This window comes from Gymnoscopelus microlampas (assembly GCF_963454915.1).
Source record: "Gymnoscopelus microlampas genome assembly, chromosome: 5".
Classification (NCBI taxonomy): Eukaryota; Metazoa; Chordata; class Actinopteri; order Myctophiformes; family Myctophidae; genus Gymnoscopelus; species Gymnoscopelus microlampas.
In genome coordinates, this window is record NC_139942.1 from 51,735,095 (window position 1) to 51,747,730 (window position 12,636).

The 12,636-nt window shown below is 39.4% G+C and overlaps 1 protein-coding gene across 1 annotated transcript; it reads left to right on the top strand.

Annotated features, from left to right (window-relative positions):
* The first annotated feature begins 7,600 nt into the window (after positions 1 to 7,600).
* On the top strand, positions 7,601 to 12,636 carry LOC311044709 (chymotrypsin A-like). Its single transcript, XM_084056463.1, has 5 exons — positions 7,601 to 7,637; positions 8,143 to 8,225; positions 9,491 to 9,662; positions 10,204 to 10,337; positions 11,039 to 12,636. The coding sequence occupies exons 3-5, from the start codon at positions 9,569 to 9,571 to the stop codon at positions 11,198 to 11,200; spliced, it is 390 nt and encodes a 129-aa protein (XP_083912589.1). The 5' UTR covers positions 7,601 to 7,637; positions 8,143 to 8,225; positions 9,491 to 9,568; the 3' UTR covers positions 11,201 to 12,636.

A 12,636-nucleotide genomic window follows, 5' to 3' on the forward strand; every position in this document is an offset into this window, starting at 1 on the left:
TCCTTGAACATCCTTCACTCTGACATCGCGCTCATCCAGCTGGAAAGACCTGCCCGCATGAACGCGCGCGTGTCCCCTGTGTGTCTGGCTGAGACTAGTGACGTCCTCTATGGTGGCATGGAATGCGTGGCCACTGGCTGGGGCCTGACCCAATTCGAACGTGAGTTAACGACAGGAAACCAAGGTTTTGCCAGCTTAGCTCCGTAAAGACACACAGACATTCAGACATGCAAGATGGCTTAGCCTCTTTAGAGCCATGCAGTGAAAACAAAGTGTCATTCTCAATGGCACATGATGGAGGTGTCTATAGCTCAAAGCTAAAAGCCAATCTTTGAATCCTATGTATTTGTTCAGCTCCTAAGAGGCCTGACCAGCTCCAGCAGGCGTGTCTGCCCCTCCTCAGCGACAATGATTGCAACAGTTACTGGGGTGACCACATCACCAAAACGATGTTCTGTGCTGGAGCCGCTGGAGCTGACACCTGCAAGGTGAGTGAAACTGACTTCAATGAAAAAGAGAGGAAAATATCAAGATGACATTAACACATTGAGTGTGTGTGTGTGTGTGTGTGTGTGTGTGTGTGTGTGTGTGTGTGTGTGTGTGTGTGTGTGTGTGTGTGTGTGTGTGTGTGTGTGTCTGCGTGCGCATGTGTGCTGAGCCAGCCTGTGTGTGTGTGCATGTCTTTAAGAGCTGCATGTGTTGCACTGTGTGTTACTGTTACTCCTGTTTGTGTTTAATTACTGTAACTGGTTGCACCTTTGTGTTGCAATCAGCTGCAGTTGTTGATGTCGTGCTCATACGGACATACAAACACACTCGGTCACTTGTTGGAGCGGCTGGCACCGCTCAAAAATAGAATTGTTGTGGTCAAGTGGTTAAAAACACAACTGCTTGCTGTTTCAGGGAGACTCTGGTGGCCCCCTGGTGTGTAAGAAGAGAAGAGTCTGGACCCTGGTTGGTATTACTTCCTTTGCCAAGGACGACTGCCCTACCGACACACCTGGTGTTTACTCCCGCATCAGTTACGTGCGTGGATGGATAGATGAGACCATGGGGGTGGCAGTGGCTCAGGGGTAGAGTGGCCGGTAGAGTGGCCGGAGGGCAACCGCGAGGTTCCCAGTTCGATCCCGGCCTCCCCCAGAGTTGGTGTCGAAGTGTCCTTGAGCAAGACGCTGAACCCCTAATTGCTCCCGATGAGCAGGTTGGTGCCTTGCATGGTTTCCTCCGCCATCGGTGTGTGAATGTGTGTGTGAATGGGTGAATGTAATGCACAATCTACTGTATGTAAAGCGTTTTGGATAACATGCGCTATATAAATGCACCATTTACCATTACCGCTAAACTAAACTGTAAACAGCTCAGCTGTTACTGTAGCTCGCATCTATAATCAATAATACAATCAATGCAAATGACTGGGTGTATTTGTCCTTGTTGTGCACATTGTTTGCAGTGATGCTTATTGCTTGAATGAATAAATCTTGGAATTGCAGCTGTATAGCCTACCAGAGATTCTCAATCGTTCATTTGATTTGCTGATGGCAAGCAGGGATGGGGATCGGAATCTATTCCAAAGTTATCCTGAATGGGAAATCAATAAGGTGTTGGCTTATCAATTATCTTATATATATATATATATATATATATATATATATATATATATATATATATATATATATATATATATATATATATATATATATATATATATATATACATATATATATATTTATATATACATACAGATCCTTAAAAAAAAGTATTGTGGAAAAGTACATTTTCTTCCGTAATATAATTAAAAAATGTAAGTGTTCATATATTCTAGATTCATTGCACATAAAGTGAAATATTTAAAATCTCTTTTTTTTCCATCTTGATGATTATGGCATATATCTCATGAAAATCACAAATCCATATCTCAAAATATTAGAATATTACATGAGACCACTCAAGGAAAAAAAGATTTATAATACAGAAATGTCGAACATCTGAAAAGTATATGTTAATTTATGCGCTCAATACTTGGTTTGGGCTGCTTTTGAACAAATGATTTCATCAATGCCGCGTGGAATGGAGGTGATCAGCCTGTGACACTGTTGTGATGTTATGGAAGCCCAGGTTTGCTTTGATAGCAGCCTTAAGAATTGAATAGAACATTCTCTGGGGTTCAGGTCAGGCCAGTTGGCTGGTCAGTGAAGCACAGTAATACCATGGTCAGTACACCATCTACTAGTATAGTTTTGGCACAGTGGGCAGGTGCCAAGTCCTGCTGGAAAAGGAAATCAGCATCTCCTTAAAGCTTGTCAACGGAAGCACAATGTGCTCTAAAATATCCTGGTAGATGGCTGTGTTGACTCCAGTGTAAAGTTTTCACTGTCAGTGATGATTTGGGATGCCATGTATTCTGCTGGTGTTGGAACACTGTGTTTTTTTTTCCAGAGTCAACACAGCCATATACCAGGAGATTGTATAGCACTTTGTGCTTCCGTATGTTGACACGCTTGAAGACAAATGAAGGGTGCGGCACAAGCTGTCAGTTCATGTGTGCAAGTGGTAACTCGCTTCGACCGTTCATGGCGTTGGGTTTGAAAGAAGAAAAAAAAAGGGGGGGATTGAGCCACTTCATCAGTCCACACACGCAATCTGGTACTAAAACTCTCCTTCAACAGTCAGTCTTCCACCGTGGTAGGTTTAGCATTTGCACATTTTTGGAACTACCAAATTTAGACTGGCCTGTAGGCCTATTTAAGGCTGAATGAGCTCTAAACGGAACCTCCTCCTTTTTAATGTAAATTCTAAATTATTTTAGGACAAGCCTAAATTAAGGCATTTGTAAATCTGACCAGACAGACATGAAACCTTCCTAGATTTTGTTTCTTTCTGTATTTTGTATTTGTATTTTGTATTGTTAAATACACATTTGTTTTTCATTCAACCTTTATTTAAGATTCTCGGAGAGATCATTGAGGGAGACCCTCATTTACAATGATGCCGAGATTACACACATATAAAAAACATAAGAACAACAAGAAAAACTATAAATGTTGATAGCAATCAGTTAAAACAGTTGCATACAGGTAGTGCACGGTTATTATATAAATTCCTAAAATGGCCAATGGATACTAGGGTATTCAGTTTAAGCTCTTGTTGCAAGAGGTTCCACGAATCAGGTGCACAAAAAGTTGAAAGCAGTCTTTCCCCAGTTCCGAGCTGGCAAAAGGAACCGGAAGGACTTGCCAATCGCTGGAGCGAGTTAGAATGTGACTAGGTTTCTGACGCAGCATGATAAGGTGAAGAGATATAAGGTGGTTGCTTTCCAACCAGGGCTTTATAAATAAAGAGGTGCCAATGGTTATTGCGCCTCTCAGTCTGAGAAGACCAGCCCACCTTATCATACAGGGCACAGTCAGTGTTGCCAGATTCTGTGGGAGAAACAAGCAACCAGGTCTAGGAAAACCAGCCCAAAAGAAGCGACTATGGGCCGCACTTTAACATATACATCAGCTATTTGAAAATAGCAGATCTACAAGCTCATCGCGACGCGTTGTGAGCTTGTAGATCGGCTATTTTCAAATAAAATCTTACGGGGAAATTATATTAAGCAGATCTGGCAACCCTGGGCACAGTGATGAGGGTTGGAGCTGTCACCAGTAATGAACCTCAGAGCTGAGAGTAAGTCTAGGGGCTTGAGTGTGGAGGCGGCTGCATGACGGAAGATTACATCACCATAGTTCAGTACAGATAGAAATGTGGCTTCGATAATCCTTTTCCTACAGAGCATGGGAAAACTAGTTGTATTTCTATATACGTAGGCAGCCAATCTTTTGACTGAGTTTTACGACAAGGTTATCGATGTGATGTTTGAAATTTAATTTGTTGTCCAGCCATATACCAAGATATTTTGTATTCTAAGACTTTTTCTATTGTTGATCCATTGGTGGTGGTGATAAAGAGATTGGAGTGGCCTGCAGAGCTTCCAGGACAACATTAGTGGGGACAGGCTGAATAGAAAACCGGGACCCAGAGCTAACTGCATGAATACAGTCATTGTTCGTGCGGAACGGTTCCTGTGTGTCTGCCCTCGAAAAGGTGAGCGGTAGCAGCAAAAGTGATGATTAAATGCTGTACACATTTCATTTGGTCCTGAAACCATGCATAGAACTATACATTTTCACACTTGGGGGGAGAGGGGTGGTGGATTTTTTATTTCCAGAATTTGGTTGGATCTGAGAAGGGGTTTGTAATTAAGTCCAGGTAGTAAGTAGATTTGTCCGCTCTTACTGCAGCTGTACATGTATTTCTTAGGCGTCTAAATGATGTCCAATGTGTCAGCTCCCCAGTACGCCTGGCTAATAACCAGACTTTATTCCTGTCTTTGAAAAGAGCTGACAGGTCTGGGGAGAACCAAGGGCTTAGTCTATTTCTTTTATTCTGACCTTTGTTAAGGGTGCATGCTGTTGACAATGGGAAGAAAGGATTTCTGGAAATGTTCCAGAGCTACTTCAGCATTTGGAATAGCTGAGGTGTTAAATACATAATTAAAAAAAATGCTTGTTCATTAAAAGATTTAACATTTCTCTTGGTGATTACTCGTGGCTGTGTTCTTTTTTGTTTAGTGCTTCTGACACCTGCTATTGGGCAATGATCACCCTGCTCAAAAACACCAGCAGCAGTAATTGTATCCTCTCTGTTGCAGAGAATCAAATCAATCAAAGTAATCCCACTATGAACTGAGCAAATAAAGGGAAGCTTTTAATCTTCCAAAAAGCCTCATTTTCTGAGTTAGTGCTATAAAGATAAATAGACTATAGGTTTCTTCTGAGCGACACCGCCACGCCCTCGGTGAGTTTGGGAATTCTACACAAACGGCTGAAACACAACTTATATAATACACACCCCATTCAGGTAGAGATCTGTAGCTGATGCAATGTTTGTGTGCAATGATTGGGCGTGTAACACTGACATGTGAACATTACAGAGATTTAAAACAATAATGTTCATCATATCACTGTATCTGTATTGACAGCTACAGACAGATATGAATCAAGTAACCTTTGTGCTCCTTCTGCTCTGGACCTCAGGTAAAGTATGACTCTGTTTTAACGATCCTTGTTGGACGATGTGAAAGATATTACAATTTAGGCATCATGTGATTTACCTTGCATATTGTTACTTACACGTAAGTTACTTACAATAACTACAAGTTACTGTCACTCAGTGTTGATTTCGTCGACTAAAACTATGACGAAAAATGTTCGTCGACTACCTTTTTTCACTAACGAAAACTAAATAAAAACTAAGCTACGATGACTAAAACTAAGACTAAATACTATTGCCAATTTTGTTGACAAATACAAAATAGACAAAACATGTTAGGGAGAGACTAGTGGAGAAGAGATCCAGTAGAACTAAAAGACAAGTCATTTTATGTTTGGTTGCGCTCGGGTGTTGCACTCTGAAAATAGCAGATCTACAAGCTCACAACGTGTCGCCCTGCGACACGTAGATCGGCTATTTTCAGCATGCAACCAAGTGTAAAATCAGCCATTAAGACGCAATCGACTATAATCTTATGGTATTTAGTCGACTAAAACTAGACAAAAACTAAAACATTTCAGGTACAGTAACTAAAATATGACTAAAACTAAATTTTATTCAAAAGTAACACTAAATCAAAATTTGCTGTCAAAATCAACACTGCTGTCACTCTTTCATGACAAAGAATAAAGTAGGGCTTAATGCGCCGTAATATTGTAATTTCTTTTACCAATTGTGTTCAATCAGGCTGAAACATATACACCACACACTATACTGTACATTAGGTTGAATGGATTTCAAACAGCAGTAATTTGAAGTTGTTTTTTTTTGTATGTATGTACCTACAACATGCATGTGTGTGCGTGTGTATACATGTTCTTCAGCCTGTGGTGTTCCTGCCCTCAAAACCATTAGCTTACTAAGTTAAGAACAATAAGCAAGGCAAAGAGCAGTGGTTGACAGTAAATGAGAATGTAGTCAAGTACTGTACTTAAAGGAGAATTTTGGACTAAGTTTTTCTTACCTTTTCTATGATGTTATGATATCTGAGGATGAATGGTACTGTAGAAAAATGTCATAACTCCATCCCGGGTACGCCACAGCTTAAAACGTGTGCAGATAGGCCTTGCGTTAGATCGCGTATTTTAATAGCTTTTTTTTTTTTTTTTTTTTTTTTTTAGATCTAACGTTCATAGTGACAGAACACTGTCAAAAAAAAAACAAAAAAACAGAAGACTTGCTAGACGAGATTTCAATCTCGTCTAGCGAGACTTAGTTTTTTTTTTTTTTTTTTACATAGTGTTCTGTAACTATGAACGTCAGATCTCAAAACAAAAAAAAAGCTATTAAAATATGCGATCTAACGCAAGGCCTATCCGCGCACGTTTTAAGCTGGGAAGGAGCCGGGAAAGAGTTTTGACATTTTTCAACTGTACCATTCATCCTAAGATATCATAACATCATAGAAAAGGTAAGGAAAACTTAGTCCAAAATTCTCCTTTAATACGTGCAATTTTGTTCTTGATAAATACAGTTTGGAGGAACTTGTACTTCAGCATTTCCATTTTCCGTGTACTTTATACTTCCAACTCTGACATTATTTCAAAGGCAAATATGATGACAAGGAAATATAGTATGATAGCTTTTCATGGGCTCAAAGTAGTAAATTGCGGCTTCAGCAACTTTTAATTTTTTATTAAATATCCATCCTAGGGCTTTGCAGTTTTATAATTTCTGCACATTTTTGTTGCATTGTGAGGGTGAGATAATTAGTAATAATTAAAATAATTAAAAAAATTACATTAGTCTGTGTTTGAGGTCCATTCGTTGTATCATCCCGGCTGTGTTGAACGTTAATGTTACCATTAAATAATGGTGGAAAGTATTTTAGATTTTGACTCATAGATTTGTCAAATTTGAGTTTTATCGCCCAGTTTTAACTGGTACTCTCTCATCTTTTCAACAGCCACAACTCTGGCATCGGAATGTGAGTACATCAGCCAGAAACTGCACTCAATAAGTGTCAATGATTTATATGATTTTGATGTTGTTTTATTTGTTTAATCATGTCAGGTCTAAAATATACAATTATAAATGCTTGTCCAATAGATATGAGCAAATACGTTTTTTTTGCATTGTATTCAAATAGGGCCTAAACAATATCACCTTAAATAAAAAAAATACACAATAATACATACAATCTTAACAAAATAACACAAATAAAGGTACATGTAAAGCAGTAAAAGTAGTCATTTGAAGTTTTTTTTTTTTTTTTAATGTATGTACCTACACGTACAACATACGTGTGTGTGTGTGTGTGTGTGTGTGTGTGTGTGTGTGTGTGTGTGTGTGTGTGTGTGTGTGTGTGTGTGTGTGTGTGTGTGTGTGTGTGTGTGTGTGTGTGTGTGTGTGTGTGTGTGTGTGTGTGTGTGTGTGTGTGTGTGTCTGTGTGTGTGTGTGTGTGTGTGTATACATGTTCTTCAGCCTGTGGTGTTCCTGCCATCAAACCAAAAGTCCCTGGATGTCCCACTGATGGATTTCATGGTATCGTCAACGGTGAGGTGGCTGTACCTCACTCCTGGCCCTGGCAGGTGTCCTTTCAGGTACATATACTGTATACAACACTTTGTTTAAATATTTAACATTTCATTCACTATTAAGAGACCACACCTCTACTTAAGTTTAACAGTGTGTTGAAACGCAATGAGATGAATGTGGAACGGGATGAGGAACCCAAGGTAGGGCGAGACTCAGAGAGGGGGCGTAGTGTTGGGAGCTACGGGCATCGATTAGTTTCCCTACTCCGTCACTGTCCCCTTGGACTCCTAGTAAAATAGACACAGAAGGAAGAATATGTCACTGACAAACTGGACAGTGCATTCATTCCATGTATGTTTTCTTTACTGACATAATTTAAAAAAGAAATGGACTTCCCGTGTGTGTGCGTGTGCGTGTGCGTGCGTATGGGGGTGGGTGGGAGTCGGTGGATGAAAGAGAAGGTGAGATGGAAGGTGTTTCCCATTTCATAATGGCTGAATTACTGCGGAACAGTATTATTTATAAGTTAAATAAATCCTACGATTGCTAATGAAACCAATGTGAATTCAGGGATACAGCGGCTGGCATCACTGTGGGGGATCACTGATCAACGAGAACTGGGTTGTGACTGCTGCCCACTGCAACGTCAACAGGTACAGACAATGTCTCTCTCTGAACTAATTATATATATATTATATATATATATATATATATATATATATATATATATATATATATATATATATATATATATATATATGTATATATATATATATATATAAACTCACTTTGAGTTCAGCAACTCACTTTTATTTCTAACAATTTTCAGTACATCTCACAGTCTAACCCTCGGCCGGCACAACCGCAAAAACACAAAAAATGTCCAGATCATGAAAATTGGAAAGGTAGGTGCTCTGTTTTATAAGATCTGATAGGGACACATGATTATCTTATTGTTTTATAAGTTCTGATAGGGACACAACATTATTTTATAAGATATGATAGGGACACAACATTATTTTATTGTTTTGTTCATTCACATGACAATCTGGGTAAAACTGAATCCATTCTCTTTGGGTCCAGAATTAACCTTTCCAAGGCCAAAGACTTCACGTCAAAGTGGGTGACAATGTTATCACAAGGAAAGAATAAATGACCTATACCTGGGTTGTATCTTAGAGGAAAATCTTTCCAGTGAAAAAATGGCAAGAAAGTCGTCAAAAAGGTCAACCAAAGAACAACATTTTGGAGCAGGGTCTCCTCGTAGGTCAGTAGGAATACACTGAGGACACTAGCTGGAGCTGGAGCACATACCAGAACAAACTGGTCAGGCTACTGCTTGGCCTCACATCTAGAACTCTCCTAACCCCTGCTCGGTTAAATTCGTTCTACTGCTACTGTATGCTGTATGCCACCAAAATGTCGAATGCCCTACCAACAGTCATAAAAAGTGTGACTCCTTACCCTCCTTTAAAAGCTTAGTGACTAGCCCTTTTGGGCTTATTTAAAAATGTGGTTACTATTTCTCGCTTCAAATGTTTTCAAAAACATTCTTGAGAGCAATGTTTAGCTGTAAATTACATTGTGTGTTTGTTTACATGGCTGCCATGTTGGATACGGCAAAAATCAAGCAACTCGGTTTGATATGAAGCATTCAACCAAGCTGTGTAATAAAGTTTTATAAGATTTGATAGGGACATTATTTTCTTACATTTTATTCGGGTCCTCTCCATTAACCTGCTCATCATTTTGGAATTTTCTGTTTAATTCTTGGGCATTTTTTATGTTCCTGGCTCTAGATTGTAAAACATGGTTGAAGCCAGACATTCAATCAACAAGCAGCAGCAGCAACAACTATTTTTTTTTTTTTTGCACATCTCTCCTAACAGCCAAGATGAATGTATCATTTCCCTGATAGGTCTTCAATCACCCTTACTACAGAAGAAATACTCTTGACTATGACATTGCACTGATCAAGCTACAAAGCCCTGCCCAGATGAACAAGCATGTGTCCCCCGTGTGTGTGGCTGAGACTAGTGACATCTTCTATGCTGGCATGAATTGTGTGGCCACTGGGTGGGGCTACCAACGTGAGTGAATGACAGGAAACACACTTTCCTTCCATCAACCATAGTGATTAGTTTAATGATTTAGCATAGAGCAGCATACTAACCTACAAGTGGCAAGTACTGTAGGTTACTGTAGAGCAAACTAATAGAGCAGATTCACTTTCAAATGTCAGAGTCAGTTTGAAACTTCTTGTACAGAACATAGCTGTAAAAACGGCAAAGCTTCAAGACGATTTAAACCATTTAGACCAATTCCAAAAAACATCTTCTAAATCCTAACCTAAAAAAAAAAACACTTCCATTTCGTTCAAAATAAACCAATAATAATAATAATATAGCTTATTATATCTATGGCAATAACTAAAATGACACAGTTCCTTTGCCGGTTTGAAAGTATAACAACATATCTTTCATATCTTTTCCAGATCTAAATTAGTTAACAAAGTCTTTTCTTCTCAAAAAGGATATTAAGGCTACTACTCTACTACTATTTAACAACAAACTCTGTGTCTAAGAGCTCAAAGCTCAAACCTAACCATCGACTTGTGTGTATGTCTTTCAGAGGAAGAGGCACCACTCAAGCTCCAGCAAGGTTGTCTGCCCCTCATCGGCTATGATAAGTGCAAGAGCTACTGGGGTAGTTTCCTGACCAGTCAGATGATCTGTGCTGGAGCTACTCGATCTAGAACCTGCCAAGTGAGTGACATAACCCTAACCCTAAAGGTCCTTACACACCGGGCGACACCGGCGAAAATAGCGAATATACGCAAAATTCGGACTCGTTCCGAATAATTAAAAGACGCTTTTTCGCTTCGCTTTTTCGCTTTTTCGCTCCATGTACGGAGCCATTGACTTTATAAGGTTTTAAAAAAACCTGCATTATTCGCACAAAAAAATCGCCCCGGTGTGTAACAACCTTTACACAGACGTCCATGAAAAAAAAACAAGAGGAAAACATCAAGATGCTATAGAGCTCAACAGCAAGATGCGGGAAGTAAAAACTCCCATTCATTTTCTTATTACTGGCTATCATGTCAAAATCCAAGGCAGACTTCCAACCACGAACGACAAATAATAATAATAATACAACAACCACAACAATAATGTAATAATAATATATTTTTATAGCGCTTTTCTAAGTACTCACTTACTCAAAGTGCTATACAATGGTTAATTCATTCATACATCATTCACACACCGATGGCACCAACCTGCTCATCGGGAGCAATTAGGGGTTCAGCATCTTGCTCAAGGACACTTCGACACTAACTCTGGGGGAGCCCGGGATCGAACTGGGAACCATCCAGTCGCTCGACTGGCCACTTTACCTCTGAGCCACTGACTGCCGCCCATTAAGACATGAAACACATTAAAAACACGCCTGCTTGTTGTTTCAGGGTGACTCTGGTGGTCCCCTGGTGTGTGAGAAGAATGGAGCCTGGACCCTGGTTGGTGTGACCTCCTGGGTCAAGCCAGGCTGCATCACCGCTGCACCTGCTGGTTTCGCCCGCATCACAGCGCTGCGTGCCTGGATGGACCAGACCATGGCTAACAACTAAAATTAATTTAATCAAAGTTAATCGCATGTTTGATCGCATATCAATATTTGACCTGAAAAGCTTTTTTTTTTTTTTCAATTAACCCATTCAGTCCGGGGACGCATCTCTGTCATTTTAGATTTCTTTGGCTATTCAAATATAGCAGATCTACAAGCTCATAGCGCTGTGAGATGGTAGATCTGCTATTTTTGAAAAATCTTGAATATTTGTAACTCAAATCTTTGCTTCTGGGGGGTTCCCTGGCACAACATATTTTACAAATGTTCGCTTTAAAACATATTTAAAGTTTCGCCCCAAAACAAATGCTGATCTACAAGCTCATAGCGCTATGAGCTTGTATATCTGCTATTTTTTAATAGCCAAAAATGACACGAGATGCGTTCCCCGGATTGAATGGGTTAAAACGGATTTCGGTACAGTATACATAAGTTTAAGCAACAAAATATAGTTTTTTTTTATCAAGGTGGTACTAAACATACCAACAGATCAGTGCAAGTTTTACCATAAAGTGCAGCAATTTTAGGAATATATTCAGAGATTCAGGTAGCCTATATAAAGTCAAGGACCTTTTGTAAACTCAAGCACAAGTAAAACACAATACTTTCAAGTACACAATACTTTCAAGTACACAATATTTTCAAGTACACAATACTTTCAAGTACACAATACTTTCAAGTACATTCCAGAACAGTGGAAACCTTGACCATTAGGAGAAATAAAGATAAAGAAGTCTTGATTGACCTTATAGTCCAACTATCCCTCAATATCCTTGGCCAAAATAATAAACAGACCAACAGTGGTCGAGAGTGGGTCCTTGTACTCCTACTAGGAGTCGGACAAACGTTAACTGAACGTTATCGAGGTGATATGCAAATTGTTTGTTGCACAATTTGCACACAACAGTGTTTTTATCCACGCTTCCGTCAGAGTTTTTTTTTAATCTAAATTTCCCATCCACTGGGCCAAGCAAAGCGGTCTGTTTGGCTTCCTCTCACATTGCGTGTACTGGGGTTTGTTGTCTGACGCCAATCAATGAACGTTGGTTGGTGCACTGGTATGATCGGTACGCCTGAAACTCGTCCAGTGAGAAGGTGCAAAAATGGTGCAAAAATAAGCGTGATTAAAATGTGTGTTTTTTTTATCGCGTTATTTTTTTCTGTTTCAACAATCAAACGACAAGTGTGTGACGATGAAATCAAGCCCCTAACAGTTAATATTTCATTTAATTTTTTAGCCACATATTATGCCTATCCCCTCAAAATGTACTTATGCAATATTATTATAACTCATTTTTTAAACATTTGAAACAAATTATGCCATTGACCACTAGCGGTCTGTCGACAGCTGGTTGAGAAACAGTGATCTATAAAAATCAATAATACAATCATTGCAAATGCCTGGTGTATGTGTCCTTGAGGTGGACATTGTTTGTAGTG

What these genes read in the sequence shown, in the direction of transcription:
- LOC311044709 (XM_084056463.1), top strand. Translation starts at nt 9,569, where the DNA reads ATGAACAAGCATGTGTCCCCCGTGTGTGTGGCTGAGACTAGTGACATC. An exon ending in CACTGGGTGGGGCTACCAAC is followed by an intron (nt 9,663 to 10,203) that starts GTGAGTGAATGA and finishes TATGTCTTTCAG; the next exon opens with AGGAAGAGGCACCACTCAAG. An exon ending in CTCGATCTAGAACCTGCCAA is followed by an intron (nt 10,338 to 11,038) that starts GTGAGTGACATA and finishes TTGTTGTTTCAG; the next exon opens with GGTGACTCTGGTGGTCCCCT.